Source organism: Dreissena polymorpha, chromosome 6 (genome assembly GCF_020536995.1).
Source record: "Dreissena polymorpha isolate Duluth1 chromosome 6, UMN_Dpol_1.0, whole genome shotgun sequence".
NCBI lineage: Eukaryota > Metazoa > Mollusca > Bivalvia > Myida > Dreissenidae > Dreissena > Dreissena polymorpha.
Window position 1 is genome coordinate 59711420 of NC_068360.1, and position 19062 is coordinate 59730481.

Genomic DNA, 19062 nt, shown 5'->3' on the forward strand with positions numbered 1-19062 from the left:
CAAAGCTTTGGGTTTCTGCTCCGTTGTTGAAGATTTAAAAAAACTAAATGTTCCATTTTTACCATTAAAGTCGTCTTAAAAAACAAGGTAAATCTTACTTTGATACTTTTCATTTCCGTCTGATTGTAAAAATAAAGAAACCAGTCTGTACACTGTCTAACAGTTGGGCCGAATGTTTAAAATGCGGCATGCTCCTGGTCTCTTACAGAATAAGGGAGATCACGGTGCAGGAGAGTGCCCGTATTTTAGCTTGATTGCTCCGCAAATAGCACTGACAATGTAATCACATGTCAACATCTGGTTTTGTAAAACTTAATTACGGCTTTAATACAATGTATTTTTTTGTATACCTGGACCAGATTTTTAAAAAACTTGTTGTCCACGGACAACTTAATTGAAAAAAAATGAGTTGCCCAGACAAGCAAATGTACGACTCGGGCAATTCGGACATTTGATTTCGCCACCCCTGGTCATTGGTTCGAGCCCATTGAGGTTTTTTTTTTTTCTTTCTTTATAATGTATTCCAATTTTTTGCTGAATCTTTTTTGATTCAATGTTAACATTTATCAAAATAAAGCGTTTAAATGACAAACTTAAATACATTAAAAAATTTGTGAAAAGGTACTTTAAAATAAAGAATGACATGGTGTACAAGCCAGTTCAAAAGTTTGAATTGTTTCAAATGGTTTAGCTACAACCATATCATACAGTTTATAAACCATATGATATGCTTTTCATACTTTTGGACCGTTTTGTACGTTAAACCGTATGATCCGAAACCGTTTGATATAAATCGTATCAGACAGTTTATGACGGGTATTATTCAATATCCAATCAGTCAATCAGTTTGGATACGATTTACGCTAAACCATATGATACGAATTGGAAATTGATGATACAAATAGTGTCATATGGTTTCGCATGGACAAATGAGCGAGTAGCGGTATATGAGCTGAGGCATTGCAGTTTATAATAGAGCAAAAAAACTAACAAATAAACCTTGATTTTAATTGTTGCATAAGAAGTTTTTTTATGATTAAAATTATACAAATAAAAGACACTTATGACACATTAAATATATGAAGAATTTGTATGTATCACAAATGCATTTACAACACTAGTACTTACCTCTTGAAATCCTCTACTACATCCTCAAAAACAGTGAGAACCCTGTAAGAAGAAAAATACCGCATCATGCAAAATAGTTCTAATGAAACCATGTTTAAAACTATTATGAGCATGCAATACAGATTGATTTTTCACATTGCATGATTTATTGACTTGGAATTTAGCATTTAAAACAAGACTCTTGCCAAGCAATATGTCCCCTACCGGCTCCACCGTTTTCAGATTTTTAGATGGTCGCTTTAGCGACCGTCTAAAGTGCTTAGTGTAAAATTCAGGTCGGAACGGCCTAGGTATGATTAACCCAATTCCCGCTTACTACGCGCAAGAAAGAGTTGTATCATTTATGCAAGAGGTTTGAGTTCTCCAATTATGTTTATTCACAAATGGAAACATTATATTAATATCGTGTTAAATGCAATAGTTTCGAATGGTGTTTTATAGAAAACAATAAAAAAACAATGATCGTATTGTACGTGTCGCAGAGGAGATTGTTTATGAATGATTAAAATAGTCCTCTTTCTGCTTCGTCTGCCTGACGTAGTATTTTCGCTCATCTCATTCATAACTCTGAGGCTGGCGATAAACAAAGGCGAGTCCGGGTGAGAATAACGCACTAGTATAAGGTTACGCTTGTTTATATTCACAGGTCTCAATTAATTATACGTTGACCAAGAGTTCAACAATTACACTGCAACGCTGATATATCGCGGGTAGTGCGATCCAAAGATCGCGAGCGCGATATATCCGGCGCGCGATATAACTCGAGAAATTTCTAACTTAGTTGTATTGCAGTTAATCTGTCAAATTTCCCCAATGTTTTCATTTAATTTACGGCGCTGCCACATATTTGTATAGTAATAATTGCAAACGAATTCTACAATAAACATTTTCAGAGCTACATACGTATCTGTATTTATCATAAAAAACAAAATGTAAATTATATTTTTTATTTTCATGAACGATCGCTCGCGAATCAGCTAAAAAGAAGATTCATTGCCGTCAATTGTGCATAGATTCAAATTTACCCTTATAAATAGTCCAAATAAAGGGACTGAAACAGCGTAACGGTAACGATACAGCGTGTTAAAATTATATTTTATTTAGAGGAAATGTCAATGCCACATAATTCGCGAGATACCACGGTACTTGTTGAAATTTACAACGAAACTTTAAATGGAAATTAATTATCTCATTGTTGTACCCGCTACGAAATTTGTATTTACAAATAAATACACCCACGCCAATTTTCCCGCGCTTTTTATCGGGACAAAGAAATTCATGACCAGTACCGAAATTTTACGATTTATACACCAGTAAACTGCCATTATTACCTTTGCAATGACACTAATTGGTTATTTCTTAAGTGTTAAAACAACCCCAGCCTTGTGTAAACAATACTGTCACTTATCGACTGTTTTTCACGCTTCACTGCGTGCCATAGTAAGCCTAAATTTAGGGTGTTAATACTAGCTAGAACCGGTTTTTTGCTTAAGTTAGCGAATTCTCAGATTAAAACATGTCATTTAGTGATCATGCTCGTCGGATTTTTGGGAGCCATAGTCAAAGCGCGATATATTGGACAGGGCGATATACCGGTCCGCGATATATCGGCGTTGCAGTGTATACAGGGATACGATAGACAACATAAAAAATGTTTCATTATCGCTGAAACTGTTAAAAAAACATTTAAATATAACAAGAATATTCTCTAAAAAATGTAGTCTTGCTGTTTTAAAATAAGGTTTGGAATTTTGGTTTCTAAATAACTTAATTCAAAACAAAAGTTTAATTATAGTGTTTTTTACTTGTTAGTCGCATATTTACCGCATTATAATGTGGGTTATAATAGGCAAACCATACATTAGTAAAATTCATTCTGCTTTCGCACATAGAAGGAATGGGTCAATTAGGTGCTGCGTTTCCTTTGCTTACTTCATTTAGAGGTCAATTCTTTACGTAATAGCAATCACAAGGCTCCGGCTTCAAAGGAATTGCGGAGCGTTCTTACATAATAAAAGTCGTAGTCGCATGGTATTTGCGTTATGCGTCCTATTTGGTCACGTGGTTCTTTTTCGCGGGTGTTTTGGCATTCATGATATGAGGCTTTTAATAGATGCGCCTGTCGATAATGTCCTCATATGCCTTGTTATGAGTATCTTTCTTCACTATCGAAATATATCGTATGTTTATATTTGATTTAAACGCAGTTTTCTTTCGACTCATTTAAATCACACGTCAATAGCGCCGTCATGCAAAAATGGGTCTTATGCGTTTCGGCAAGCGTTTGTTAAACCCAACATGTGCTTTTGAGCAGTCAGGCCATAGGCGATGCTATTCGCTTTAAAATCACTCAATATGTTATGTTTCTCCTTACCAGAAGGAGGGACGGCTGAGTGGGCTATTTATATGATGGCTGCATATGGAATAAGACCCATTTTCGCATGACGAGGGTCATTACAAATCTCATTGCGAATTGAAAATACCACATTTAAGAACAATGCTTTTTGATACAAAATTGAGTTCAAAATAGCAAACTTGTTAATAATGGCAGCCTATCCACACATTAAGGAATGATTTCCAGACGTGCTGACCAAGTACGGCAAACATTGTGGTATGATAATTAAACGATTTTCTCTTATCGTGACACTATACTATTTCGCTAATGATTGTTTTCTCATCTTGGAGGCGAAAGTGAAATTCTGCGAGATGGATTGTAACGCGTAATTGTAACAGGGCCACAATTTGTGTCGTTTGAGCATACAGAGAGTAGTCCGGAATTTTTTACACTGAACAGTGCTACATTCTTTGAAATGAGCACATACGCGGTGATGTAGCAAAAATTCAGAGGTTGTATCTCGAATCAGCTTATTAAATATTCGAAAATATTCATGCGTGTCTGTTGGCGTTATGTAAAAGTCACTAAGATGAAAACTGAAACAGCTACGCCTAAAAGCGCATAAGTGCTCTATACCTATGTTTATGTTAGCGTTGTTGACACTGTGTGAACTGCTCGGGTAACAAGTAAAGCATAAACAGCAATGTTTATATACTTTTATTCCTCCATATACAAGATACGAAGATAATTGTATATTTTGAATTTGTATATGGTGTCAAAAATCAAAAGTTTTGTACACGGAACTTTCATTATGAATATATATTCTTGGTGAGATAGTCATTTGATATTAGAAAAAATATTCTTTTAATATGATGGTGACTGCAAATTTTCTTTATATTAAGTTCTCATTACCATTTTCATCATACTTTCTATGCTTTCAGAACTTCCAAAAAGCATGTTGTTTTTATTTTGTCTTAGTTATTTCTATGAAAAAATAAGGATGATAAAAAGTGCACACAAAACTCGACCCATGCGCTATGACACACACTTTATAAAGTTGAATGGCGTGTGTTCATTTCAAACTTGCGATTGATTTCCAAAAATGAATTGCGTGTTAAATTATGCAATAGCGAACATCTTCAGCGCCTTCAGCGCTTTGATTATTTATTTGTTGCCATAGCAACCAGAATTTTTGAGAAGAAAGAAAATCAAGTGACGTGCATAATGTCCATATTGCCATCTATCCATGTTTCAAGTTTCATGAAAAAATATTATGAAGTTTTAAAATTATTGCAGGATCCAGAAAACCACCATTTTCAGCAGTATTTCTAGTCTATTTGTTGCCATAGCAACCAGAATTTTTGACGCAGGAACATAATGAAATAACGTGCATAATGTTCGTATTGCAATCTATCCATGTTTTAAGTTTCATGAAAAAATATTAAAAACTCTTTAAGTAATGGCAGCTTCAAGATAAGTGTGACAAACTCATGGGCACAGAGAGCTCAAACAAAAAGTCCCCTCCGGTGAAACCGGTAGGGGACAAAAATATATAAATTGTAACACTAATGTCGAAAAGGTTATAAACAGTCAGCCAAATCACAAGTTACAAGTCAGATCTTTCAAGAAAGAAGAACCAAACAGAACTAAACATGTGAAACAGATACTAAAGCCCCCAAACATGGACAACAAGAGATTGCCAAGCAATATTGTCCCCTACCGCTGAAATTCCGCCCTTGTCAGTTTGTTTTTTTTAATATATATTTTTTGCCATAGCAACTAGAATTCTTGACCTAGAAACAAATGAAATGACCTGCATAATCTCCATGTTGCCATCTATCCATATTTCAAGTTTCATTAAAAAATATGAAGAACTTTAAAAAGTTATCGCAGAATTTGGAAAAGTGTGACAGATTGACAGACTGACTGAGAGACAGAGCGCAAACCATAAGTACCCACAGGTTTCACCGGTAAGGGACAAAAGTATGAAAGAGCCTGAATTTCTGAGAAGTGGTCCCATATATTCTGTATTTAGAGGAAAAAAAACTATGGTCGTATTTCTCATGTCACATAGTTTTAAAGTTTAAGTTTAGGTTCCCTTTGGGAACATTAAGCAGAGCAAGACTTTGAAGTATAATTTTTTTTTATTTACCTTTTGCATGCTGGGAAATTTGTCGTTTGCTAAAATGTTGTCTGCTGAATTTCTAAAATTAGCATTTTTTTTAGAATTTTTAAAAAGAATTCTATCAGAATAGCAAACAGTTTGGATCCTGATGAGACACCACGTAAAGATACCAGTTTGTGAAACGCCAGCTGCCCTAGGCACCTATCCGAGAGCTATAACTGGTCTGTCAGTCTGTGGCCTTCGTCTCAAGCATGTACAATAATGTTCATTTTTAAAAATCATTTACTTTAAAAAAATTACATAAAAGTGTGCTTTGGTTGATTTTTTTTGTTTTATTTCCAAAATACTTTAAAATGTACTTGATTCCTCAGTCATCAGCATAATGAAATGTGTTGCAATGTAAATTATAGACCTATATTAACACTCTTCATATTCACAATATTGCTATATTAACCCATTTATGCCCAGTGGACTCTCTCATCCTTCTAAATTGGATCAATTTATTTTCTAAATTAGGGATGTCTAGTATATTTATTTCCATATTTAGAATATTTTTTACAGAAATTCCTTTCAGCACACAGCGCAGACCCTGATGAGACGCCGCATCATGTGGCGTCTCAACTGGGTCTATGCTGTTTGCAAAGTCCTTTTTTCTAGACGCTAGGCATAAATGGGTTAATTATAAATGTAGCAGAAATAGTATGATGATTATTGTTGTGCAAACTTTTAAAAGATGTTCAAAAACAAATTTCTTTGCATGGTCCTGGCATAATACAGAACTTAATTTAATACAGAACGAGGAGTGTAAAGAAAGAAAATGGAAATATTTTGTTGTTTTTCAATGTGAACATTTTGGTCCATATGATGCTTGTTCTTAGAGTAAAAATCATATGTTTAATGATTTCCTTTATATATATAAACTGTAGCCTCTGTAAGACAAGGAATACTTTACCCAAGGTTTAAACCTATTTGGTTTTAAAGTTTATGATAGAAATATAACAAAGACTTACGTCATCTGCTCGTAGAGTTGTGCCGTTCGAAAATTTTCTGGAACAGTCCCTTCCTGCATCATCTGGATATAAATAAACATACTTTATAGAATGACAAAATAGTGCAACATGGCATTGTTAACTCTTTCAGAGCTGGAACCAAAATTTGAAGGCCTATGCAAACAGTTTGGATCCAGATGAGACACCACAGAACGTGGCGTCTCATCAGGATCCAAACTGTTTGCTATTCTGATAATATTCTTTGAATTTTTTTTATTTTTTTTTATAGAAATTCAGCAGACAACATTTTAGCAGACGACATATTTCCCTGCATGCAAAGGGTTAAAGTTTTGTTGATTTTAATGAGCAGGCACTTAATTTTGTCCCACAGATCCAAGCAAATTTAATGTTTTTCTTCATCAGATTGTACTATTATTTAACCCTTTCAGAGCTGGAACCGAATTTTAAAGGCCTTTGCAAACAGTTTGGATCCAGATGAGACGCCACAGAACAAGGTGTCTCATCAAGATCCAAACTGTTTGCTATTCTGATAGTATTCTTTGGAAAAAATTGAAGAAAATGCTAATTTTAGAAATTCAGCAGACGACATTTTAGCAGACAAAAAATTTCCCAGCATGCAAATGGTTAACAAACCAACCAAAGTGCCTCAAATCCAGATTCACAAGTCAGTTAAGTCACCTGTGACGTTCCTATTAAAAATATTCCATCCCATTTCGTTCTAAAGAACATTTCAGTACTAGTATTTAAAACAAGAGCTGTCAGAGGACAGCGCCCTTGACTATTCGATTGCTTGACAGTATAATGTAAGCCATCATGAGGTAATTGTTCAAATTATTCAATAAGGTCAAGGTAATAGTTCAGGTATATATTCCACAATCTATTGAACATTTTTAAAGACATAAAACAAAGTAATAAGATTTTATTTCAAGTTTGATAGCAAAAGCTTGGGTGGGAAGTTTGGATGGTCCTTTTGTTGAAAAAGTTCACATGAAACTATAGATTGTTCAAGGTCGCTGTGGTGTGTTGGATATGGTGTCTGCCTAGCGATAGGGAGGTCATGGGCTTGATCTCTACTGTGGGAGTATTCTTAACCCTTTGCATGCTGGGAAATTTGTCGCCGGCTAAAATGCCGTCTGCTGAATTTCTAAAATTAGCATTTTCTGCAATTTTTTTCAACGAATACTATCAGAACAGCAAACAATTTGGATCCGGATGAGATGCCACATTCTGTGGCGTCTCATCTGGATCCAAACTGTTTGCAAACGTCTTCAAAATTTGGTTCCAGCACTGAAAAAGTTAAAGGTCAAAGTGGTGTGTTGGATATGGTGTCTGCCTAGCGATAGGGGGGTCCTGGGCTTGATCTCTACTGGTTCTAGTTCCAGGAAAAGGACTCTATAGAGCATTTCAAATAAGCGTAAGGCTTTCTATGCAATCAAGCTAAAATAAAGTATGTGTTTTGAAATTTTGATGTTCATTTCAATTTAGAGGGTCATTATATACTACAGATACTGATGCTGATGTGAAATAGTAAAAGTCGGAAATAAAATGGTCTGCTCTTGTTTATAGGTTGGGGTCATGTTGGTTAACACGTATGCAAAATATAAAAGCAAAATGTCAAAGGACATAGGAAATATTTGGGGTAGAACGCAAACTTTAACATAGATTTATCAATAATATGCATATTCTATGTAAAAAAGGGGCAATAATTCTGTCAAAATGCTTGATACAGTTGTCTGCTCATGATTGTAAACAAGTATGCAAAATATGAAAGCAATATGTCAAGGGACATTGAAAACATTTGGGGTAGTACGCAAAATTTAACATTTGCATGATCATCGAAACGGAAACGGCAACGCCGACGCCGGGGTGAGTAGGATAGCTCCACTAAATATATATATTTCATATATAATAGTCGAGCTAAAAAGAAAAAGTGGATCACACCAGGGCTCAAATATTAAAGGCTCAAGTCTCAACCACTTTGCCTTTTATGCAGCTAAAGAGTTTTAATTAATGGTAACCTGCCCTAAATTTCAAAAGTGTAACACTATACTTCTTTGATATACTTGTTCTATATGGCTTTAGATATTGCATGGGCATTTTGACATTATTTTATTTAGTACAAACATTTATCAACCCAGACGTAAGGGATTCTTATAAATTTAAATAATGATAGTTGATACTGTATGTTAAATGAATTATCAGGAATGGACATGGGTAATTTTTGTTTATACTATTAATAGTTTATAGTTTTTTTCACAAACCTAGCTTATTCAGGTGTAGGCACATATATTTTGTTACGCTATCTTAGATATTTTTAACTTTCCATGCCCACCTAATTCTTTTTGGGGTACCAAACATTATATATATATATATAAACAAAAAAAACACAACATTTTTCTCAGAATTGATAATTCATGCCATAAATTTTCTTGCCAACTTTAATTGGGATGTTTTTTACTGAAAAAGTTTTAAAACAGAAGACAGATTTGGGCCTTTAAACAATTTACAGGTATTCATTCAAACAAGTCAAAATTAGCAACCTAAAACAGTTTGAAATATTTACTTTCATATGAAAAAATATTGTTTAACATTCTAAAATGTGCGGCTGCACATTTAAATACAAGAGCACCGCCTTGCGGGTGCAGACCGCTCATCTATTTTCTTTTTAAAGGTGAAGGGACTCTCATTTTCAATCACAAAGGAGGGAGGAGTGGAGTGAAGAGGGGTGTATAGTGTGGGGTTGTGGTGGTCATTTGTGAGATGATCTTAAAAAAAAAAAAAAAAAAAAAAAAAAAAAAAATTAGGGGGGGGGGGAGGGGGGAGGGGGGGGGGGAGGGCACGGGGATGGTTTGGGTGAAGTCTATTGTGGTATGTCAGGTAAGAGTAGTTTCATCAAAGTATCAATCAAATCTAATCATAAATAAAGAAGTTATGGCAATTTTAGCAAAATGTAATAATTTGACCTTGAGAGTCAAGGTCATTCAAAGGTCAAAGTAAAATTCAAGTTGCCAGGTACAGTAACCTCATGATAGCATGTAAGTATTTGAAGTTTGAAAGCAATAGCCTTGATACTTCGAGTGGATCGAAACACAAAAATTAACCATATATTAAAAGTTACTAAGTCAAAAAAGGGCCATAATTCCGTAACAATGACAACCAGAGTTATGCAACTTGTCCTTTTACTGTACCCTTATGATAATTTGTGAGTGTTCCAAGTATGAAAGCAATATCTATGATACTTTAGGGGTAAAGTGGACCAAAACATAAATCTTAACCAAATTTTCAATTTTCTAAGTATAAAGGGCCCATAATTCCGTCCAAATGCCAGTCAGAGTTACATAACTTTGCCTGCACCGTCCCCTTATGATAGTTCATAAATCTTGCAAGTATGAAAGCAATAGCTTTGATACTGTAGGAATAAAGTGGACCTAAACACAAAACTTAATCAAATTTTCAATTTTCTAAGTATAAAAAGGGCACATAATTCTGTCAAAATGCCAGTCAGAGTTACATTACTTTGCCTGCACAGTCCCCTTATGATAGTTAGTAAGTGTTGCAAGTATGAAAGCAATAGCTTTGATGCTTAAGGAATAAAATGGACCTAAACACAAAACTTAACAAAAATTGTCAATTTTCTAAGTATAAAAAGGGCACATAATTCTGTCAAAATGCATGCCAGAGTTATCTAACTTTGCCTGCCCAGTCCCCTCATGATAGTAAGTAAGTGTACCAAGTTTGAATGCAATAGCATTGATACTTACTGAGAAAAGTGGAACTAAACGCAAAACTTAACCAAAATTTTCAATTTTTTAAGTATAAAAAGGGCACATAATTCTGTCAAAATGCACGCCAGAGTTATCTAACTTTGCCTGCCCAGTCCCCTCATGATAGTAAGTAAGTGTATCAAGTTTGAATGCAATAGCATTGATACTTTCTGAGAAAAGTGGACCTAAACGCAAAACTTAACCGGACGCCGACGCCAACGCCAACGCCAACGCCGACGCCGACGCCAAGGTGATGACAATAGCTCATAATTTTTTTTCAAAAAATAGATGAGCTAAAAAATGTTAAATAATAAGTGATTGCTTTATTGTGTAAAATACTGCTTGTTATAGCGAGTTAACACTACATGTACAATTTATTATAAATTCTGATCCTTTGAACATAAATACTTCTTAAAATTATCGGATTTTGATTTTTACGCATCAGTTAAAAAATTCATGAGTGAAATACCCCTCAGCTGAAAAAATTATCTGGAGCTCTGATGGATGGGTCTGTAAGATAAGTCAAAGATCAGTGACATCACTTGCGACTTGAGGCTCTGAACATCCCCACTGTATGGCTGGGTCTGTAAGATAAATCAAAGATCAGTGACATCACTTGCGACTTGAGGCTCTGAACATCCCCACTGTATGGCTAGGTCTGTAAGATATGTCAAAGATCAGTGACATCACCTGGGACTTGAGGCTCTGAACATCCCCACTGTATGGCTTGGTCTGTAAGACAACTTAAAGATCAGTGAAATCACTTGGGAATCGAGACTTTGTTCATCTTCACTGTATGGCTGGGAGTATAAGGCAATTCAAAGCTGTAACAATAAGTGCCTTTGTTTGAGCCTCGATCTGGCAAAACAGAGCTTAATACATGTGCGTAAAACATCATCCCAGATTAGCCTGTGCAGTCTGTACAGGCTTATGAGGGTAAACAATTTCGGCTTTTATGGCATGTTTTTTGTTTAAAGGAAGTCTCTTCTTAGCAAAAATATAGTTTAAGCGGAAAGTTTGTCCCTGATTAGCCTGTGTGAATTGTGCAGGCTAATCTGGGAGGACACTACATAAATGCATTTAGCTCCATTTTCCCATTGCACAGCTCTATTTAATAACAGACTCTGAGTTCCAGTTCTGAGTTGAAATGGTCAAGCTTTTCAATGAGGTCCTTCCATTGCCGCTGGTGTTCCAGGGTCATGTTCGCTTGCTGGCTTTTGTATTGGGTCAACATCTGGTCCCTCTCGCCCAGCTGGCCACGCAGACAGGAGATCTGAAACACGCATAGGTTTGAGCCACACTCTGGGAAAATGGAGCTTAATGCCTGTGTGTAAAGCAGTACGCAAAGGCTTTTCAGGGATGACACTTCACGCCTACACTGGATTCTTGTTCAGAAGAGACTTCTTATCATCGCAAAATCGCTTAAATGTGGAAAGTGTTGTTCCTGGTTAGCCTGTGCAGACTGAACAGACAAAAATTGTCTATATAACAAAGGTAAACAAGAGCACCGCCTTGCGGGTGCAGACCGCTCATCTATTTTCTTTTTAAAGGTGAAGGGACTCTCATTTTCAATCACAAAGGAGGGAGGAGTGGAGTGAAGAGGGGTGTATAGTGTGGGGTTGTGGACATTTATTACATTATCTTCCAAAAAAGCGAAAAAAAAAAAAAAAAAAAATCGGGGGGGGGGGGGGTATAGTGTGAGGGTGTGGTGATAATTTGTGAGATGATCTTAAAAAAAAAAAAAAAAAAAAAAAAAAAATCAAAAAAAAAATTTGGGGGGGGGGTGGGGGGGGTGGGGTGGGGGTATAGTGTGAGGGTGTGGTGGTCATTTGTGAGATGATCTTATAAAAAAAAAAAAAAAAAAAAAAAATTAGGGGGGGGGGGGAGGGGGGGGAGGGGGGGGAGGGCACGGGGGATGGTTTGGGTGAAGTCTATTGTGGTATGTCAGGTAAGAGTAGTTTCATCAAAGTATCAATCAAATCTAATCATAAATAAAGAAGTTATGGCAATTTTAGCAAAATTTAATAATTTGACCTTGAGAGTCAAGGTCATTCAAAGGTCAAAGTAAAATTCAAGTTGCCAGGTACAGTAACCTCATGATAGCATGTAAGTATTTGAAGTTTGAAAGCAATAGCCTTGATACTTCGAGTGGATCGAAACACAAAATTTAACCATATATTAAAAGTTACTAAGTCAAAAAAGGGCCATAATTCCGTAACAATGACAACCAGAGTTATGCAACTTGTCCTTTTACTGTACCCTTATGATAGTTTGTGAGTGTTCCAAGTATGAAAGCAATATCTATGATACTTTAGGGGTAAAGTGACCAAAACATAAATCTTAACCAAATTTTCAATTTTCTAAGTATAAAGGGCCCATAATTCCGTCCAAATGCCAGTCAGAGTTACATAACTTTGCCTGCACCGTCCCCTTATGATAGTTCATAAATCTTGCAAGTATGAAAGCAATAGCTTTGATACTGTAGGAATAAAGTGGACCTAAACACAAAACTTAATCAAATTTTCAATTTTCTAAGTATAAAAAGGGCACATAATTCTGTCAAAATGCCAGTCAGAGTTACATTACTTTGCCTGCACAGTCCCCTTATGATAGTTAGTAAGTGTTGCAAGTATGAAAGCAATAGCTTTGATGCTTAAGGAATAAAATGGACCTAAACACAAAACTTAACCAAAATTGTCAATTTTCTAAGTATAAAAAGGGCACATAATTCTGTCAAAATGCATGCCAGAGTTATCTAACTTTGCCTGCCCAGTCCCCTCATGATAGTAAGTAAGTGTACCAAGTTTGAATGCAATAGCATTGATACTTACTGAGAAAAGTGGAACTAAACGCAAAACTTAACCAAAATTTGCAATTTTTTAAGTACAAAAAGGGCACATAATTCTGTCAAAATGCACGCCAGAGTTATCTAACTTTGCCTGCCTAGTCCCCTCATGATAGTAAGTAAGTGTACCAAGTTTGAATGCAATAGCATTGATACTTTCTGAGAAAAGTGGACCTAAACGCAAAACTTAACCGGACGCCGACGCCAACGCCAACGCCAACGCCAACGCCAACGCCAACGCCGACGCCAAGGTGATGACAATAGCTCATAATTTTTTTTCAAAAAATAGATGAGCTAACAAGAGGGCCTTAAAGGCCCAAAGTCGCTCACCTGAGATAACAAGATATTATTTGGACAAATCTTCTGACCAAGTTTCATGAAGATCGGAAAATAAATGTGGCCTCTAGAGTGTTAGGAAGGTTTTACTATAGCCATATAAGGAAAAATGCCCCACCTCCTGGCAGCCATGTTTTTCAACCAATTGGCATCATTTTTGAACTCGTCCAAGATATTATCGGGATGAATCTTCTGACCAAGTTTCATGAAGATCAGACATTAAATGTGGTCTCTAGAGTATTAACAAGACTCTACTATAGCCATAAAAAAAAAATGCGCCGCCCCTTGGCAGCCATGTTTTCAAGCGAACATAATTATTTTCAATCTCATCCAAGATATCATTGACACCAACCTTTGACCAAATTTCATGAAGATTGGACAATAAATGTGGCCTCTAGAGTGTTTTTAACAAGGTTTTACAAAAGCCATATTTAGCCTTATAAGAAACAATGCCCCGCCCCCTAGTGGCCATGTTTTTAAAGAAACCAAAACCATTTACGAACTCATCCAAGATATCATTGGGACAAAACTTCTGACCAAGTTTCATGATGATTGGAAAGTAAATGTGACCTCTAGAGTGTTAAAAAGATTTTACTAAAGACATATTAGGAAAAATGCCAAGCCCTCGTGGTGGCCATGTTTTTCAACCAACAGGCATCATTTTTAAACTCGTCCAAGATATTATAGGGATGAATGAATCTTCTGACCGAGTTACATGAAGATCGGACTATAAAGGTGGCCTCTAGAGTGTTAACAAGATTTTACTATAGCCATATAAGGAAAAATGCCCCGACCCTTGGCAGCCATAATTTTCAAGCAAAGGTAACCATTTTTGAACTCATCCAAGATATCAATAAGACAAATCTTCTGACCATATTTCATGAAGATTGGACAATAAATGTGGCCTCTAGAGTGTTTTTAACAAGGTTTTACAAAAGGCATATTTAGCCTAATAAGAAAAAAATGCCCTGCCCCCTGGTTGCCATGTTTTAAAAGAAACCAAAACCATTTTCGAACTAATTCAAGATATCAATGGAACAAATCTTCTGATTAAGTTTCATGAAGATCAGAAAATAAATGTGGCCTCTAGAGTGTTAACAAGGTTTTACTATAGTTATATAAGGAAAAATACCCCGCCCCCTGGGGGCCATGTTTTTCAACCAAGCTAAAGGCATCATTTTTTAACTTGTTCAAGATATTATGGGAAGAATCTTCTGACCAAGTTTCATGAAGGTTGGACAATAAATGTGGCCTCTAGAGTGTTAACAAGATTTTACTATAGCCATATATAGCCATATAAGGAAAAATGCCCCGCCCCTTGGCAGCCATGTTTTTCAAAGGTTACCATTTTCAAACTCATCCAAGATATCATTGGGACAAATCGTCTGACCAAGTTTCATGAAGATCGGTAAATAAATGTGGCCTCTGGAGTGTTAACACGGTTTTACTATAGCCATATAAGGAAAAATGCCCAGCCCCCTGGCGGCCATTATTGTAATGAATCTTCTGACCAAGTTTCATGAAGATCAGACAATAAATGTGGCCTCTAGAGTGTTTAGATGTTACTATAGCCATATAAGGAAAAATGCCCCGCCCCTTGGTAGCCATGTTTTTGAAGCAAATATAACCATTTTCGAACTCATCCAAGACATCATTAAGACCAATCTTCTGACCTAATTTCATGAAGATTGGACAATAAATGTGGCCTCTAGCGTGTTAACAAGGCAAATGTTGACGCCGCACAACGGACAACGCACGACAGACGACAGGCGATCACAAAAGCTCAGTTGTGCTCAGGTGAGCTAAAAAGTAACGCCTATATAACAACAGAGACAAAAATAAAAGCCTATATAACAAATACAAAAATCGCATGTTCGCAAAGTGTTTTCCCAGATTAGCAGTCTGCACAGGCTATTCAAGGAAAACACTTTCCGCTTTTATGGTATTTTTTGTTTAAAGGAAGTTTCTTTTAGCAAAAATCCTGTTAAGGCAGAAAGTGTCGTCCCTGATTAGCCTGTGCAGACTGCTCATACGAATCAGGGATGACAGTTTATGCACTTATCCTCATTTTCCAGATTTCAACCCATTATGTATATTCAAGAAATTGAGAAAAGGTCCTTACCTCAAGTTCCAACATTTGCATCTGCTGTGAGGCCTTTTGTCTTTCCTCTTGCAGCTTTATTTGCAGCTCAGAACAAATTTTCGCAAGTGTTTTAGTTGATACTGCAATAGTTTGGCATCATGATTAATATTAAAATAACATTATTATGACAAAGTTATTTAAGCAAAATCAACAACAAGTGTGTTTGCTTATGTGACAAAGAAATATAAAACATTGCAATTTTGAACTTAAATGAAAATATTTAAGAAATGACTTAAGATGTTTCTGGAATACCACCCCTGGCATACAAATACAGATGTAAAAATAAGTCAACATGGTTTAGTTATGATTTTTTTTCACAAACTTGCAGGTGTTTGTTTTACAAACTGAAAACAAATAATTTTCATTCACTACGTTAGTATTAGTTGCTGTCCCATATGCCTAAATGATCCTCACTCTGGGAAAACGGGGTCCAATATATGTGCATAAAGTGTCGACCCAGATTAGCCTGCGTCTGCACCTTGTGCTCAGATGAGCTAAAAATGGCTGTATAAAAGCATTAGCTATTACCCCCTCCCCTAGCTGCTACTCCCTGCTCCAATTGCTACCCCCTCCCCTCCAAAAAACCTCAAAATTGTCCATAAAACCAAAATGTGAGTCGAAAAAGAAAAACTTGCAAAAACATTTACTAGAATTGTTCTGCGACCTTACAAAAATACGTTGCACACATGCATAATTCGGTATGACAATCATCTTACAGTGTAATTACATATCTTATACAATTCAGAATTAAACTTCGTTAACACTTACTAACATAAATATAATTATATATCCCTCTAAATCGAATCTGTTGCGAGAACCAGCTTATAAACTATTATCCGTAATGTTTTGTCTTTTGGTTCGAAATCAAAAACCGGACAGCCCCACCTTATTAACCAATGAGAGCACAGCTTTGTTTAAAACTATTTCCGGGTCAAATATGGTGCACCGACAGTGAAAACATTTTGTATAATAGTTAGAATGACGATTCTTGCGACAGGTTAAATTTGGAGGGATATTTATGTTTTGACGTTTTTGGGAGGGAGTAGCAGCTAGTGATGGAGGGGTAAAAGCTGGTGGTGGACGGGTAGTAGCTGGGGGGGGGGGGGGTAACAGCTTATACCAAGTTCCTGTGGTATAAATGGCTGAGTGGATTACATTTTTTTAAGTGTTTAGAATGGCTTGTAATATCTACTGACTGTTTTGTTATGCATTAAAAGCTGGAGAGACCAGAGCTCCAGATAAGGGCCGTACAGCCGTAAATACGCCTTTTTCATGAAGATTTACGCATTTATTTTTATAAACTGGACGTACAATTACGACATTAATATCCATTTTACGCAGTTACAAAAACAATCTGGCCGTACCGATACGTCTGCGTCAGCGCGGCGTGATTTGTTGGTCTCTAACCTAACGGCGCTTTTCGTTAATTTAAATTACCAAAGAGTTGTAGACTGGGTTCATATATTATTGTCTATTCTGTCGCGTGATTTCCTGTAACTTGTACATCCGTCAAAAACGATATGTCTGCGCGCAATTGAATGCCGGCTTAACCGAAAGCGGCTCAAAACAACACTTTGTTGTCATATAATGACTACATACGGTGTCTTCTAACCATCTTGACATTAAATCTGTAAACCCAGATAAAGACATTAATATTAAACGATTTGATTGCATCTGTGACGTAAAAGGTTAGAAAACACGATGGGAAACGGATGCGACAGTGAAATAAGTGTTCATTTACTTAGCTTGCTGGTTGGCTTGTGTTTTCTTGTCAAGAAAAATGAAGAAATAGTATTAATCATGAGTTTTAATGTGTAGTTGTATTAGCATCATAATTCAGAATGGAAAACCTTATACAGTAACTGTTTAAGAAGCTTCATATATTTATTATAATTGCTGCAAATGTTTCTGTAAAGTCAGTTATACACCCTTCAATATCCAAGAACACGGGTAGTACAGTACTACCTGTATTTTTGGATATGGTAGTACAGGTACTAATTGTTTTTAAGCGTTACTCCTTTTTTTCTGTCAGTGGCAGTACCGTTACTAATTTCACAAATCCTTATCTAGAGCTCTGAGAGACAATAAAATAACAAACCTATCTTTGAACATTGCTGATCGAAATTCATTTGAAAAATTGGGTTCTCCATTGTAAGAAGTTCCTGTAGTTCCCTTGAAAACGACAGTGAAATGTATGTTGAAACTGTAGCATTTCTTTGCGAATCAACATGTGTTTCAATAGTGTTCTGTTTTTCTTTGGTCTTCTTAGACAATATGAACTTTTGCTCAAACGTACCGTGTTCTAGAGTAGCAGAATACATCGGTAATATCTGATTTATTTGTTCTTGTATTTGTGAAGCGGCTGTGTATTTTTTGTCAAGTTGCATAGACACTTCAGCCTTAAATTGATTTATCTCAGTAAACATCTTCTGCTGAGCTTCTTCGAAAAGTTTAACAATACGGTCTTTAATCTTATCTCCTTCATCGGATATTTTTGCGATGGATTCATTCAATTCACCCCTTGACTTCTCGCTGTCAGCCATGATAGAAGCAGCTTCAGATTCCATTTTTATCAATGCGTGTTTAATTGCCTGAAACTCCGGTTCATTTTTTAATGATATGCTCTTTATTTCATCAACATTGTCACATTTCCGGTGCGTGAATGTACACGTACTGCAGCACAGCTTGGAATGGTCTTCACAGTAAAATTTGATTGCCTTGCCGTGCTCCTCACAAAGGTCCAAATCTTTCATATCAACCATCACTGCGGCTGAGCCCATGTCCTGAATATTGACTATGTCATGCCTCCCAGGTTTGTATTTTGTGTGTGGTTTACTGCACTCATCACAAAGTATCTCCTTACAAACCTTGCAGAAAACAGTTGCTTTTGTTGCGGAGCCGTCTCTGCTACACGGCTCACATGATCGTATGACAACACTTGGTTCGATGACATCGCTTGAATTGAATTGGTTGGAAACGATCTGTTCACCCGTTGCCATTTTATAAAAATTAGGGCGTCAATGTTTTAGTCTACTTTCGATTTCTTAAATCAGTATTTTGTGAATTTTCTCCAGTTAATCAGAAGCACAATGTGGTGAACGAATACTTATGTCATTTCAAGAAAATAACATCGCATTAAGTAAACACAATAGTTCCAACCGTTCAGCGATATTAAAAAAAAACGTCTACTTATCTTATTCGATGTGCACATCGACAAATGTCTCACATTGCTTGCGCAGTTTTTTCCCTTGTATCGGTTAAAGGTTACATACAAGTAAAACTTTTTAAACTATGGTCTATTACGTTGCGACGTTATTCAACGGCAATGGTTTTTATTTTGATTAAAGTGATACTATGGACATCTTACAGTTTATAG

General features: G+C 36.2%; 2 protein-coding genes across 4 annotated transcripts in view; one reads left to right on the top strand and one right to left on the bottom strand.

Moving 5' to 3' along the window:
• LOC127835189 (uncharacterized) overlaps window positions 1–18951 on the bottom strand; it is a 41037-nt gene extending 22086 nt beyond the window's left edge. Inside the window, exons 1-6 of one of the 3 annotated variants that reach the window (XM_052361501.1) lie at window positions 17785–17929; window positions 17428–17453; window positions 15666–15766; window positions 11486–11635; window positions 6599–6660; window positions 1129–1170 (exon numbers count right to left, since the gene is read on the bottom strand). In XM_052361501.1, coding sequence (XP_052217461.1) covers window positions 1129–1170; window positions 6599–6660; window positions 11486–11635; window positions 15666–15766; window positions 17428–17453; window positions 17785–17798 — 395 coding nt within the window. In that variant the 5' untranslated portion in view covers window positions 17799–17929. Of the gene's footprint in view, window positions 1–1128; window positions 1171–6598; window positions 6661–10831; window positions 11636–15665; window positions 15767–17427; window positions 17454–17784 lie in introns of all 3 variants that reach the window. The other 2 variants (XR_008028408.1, XM_052361500.1) reach the window with 2 other exon arrangements.
• The window catches only part of LOC127835190 (G2/mitotic-specific cyclin-B3-like), a 284803-nt gene that overhangs the window by 225721 nt on the left and 40020 nt on the right, over window positions 1–19062 (top strand). The window lies entirely within an intron of this gene.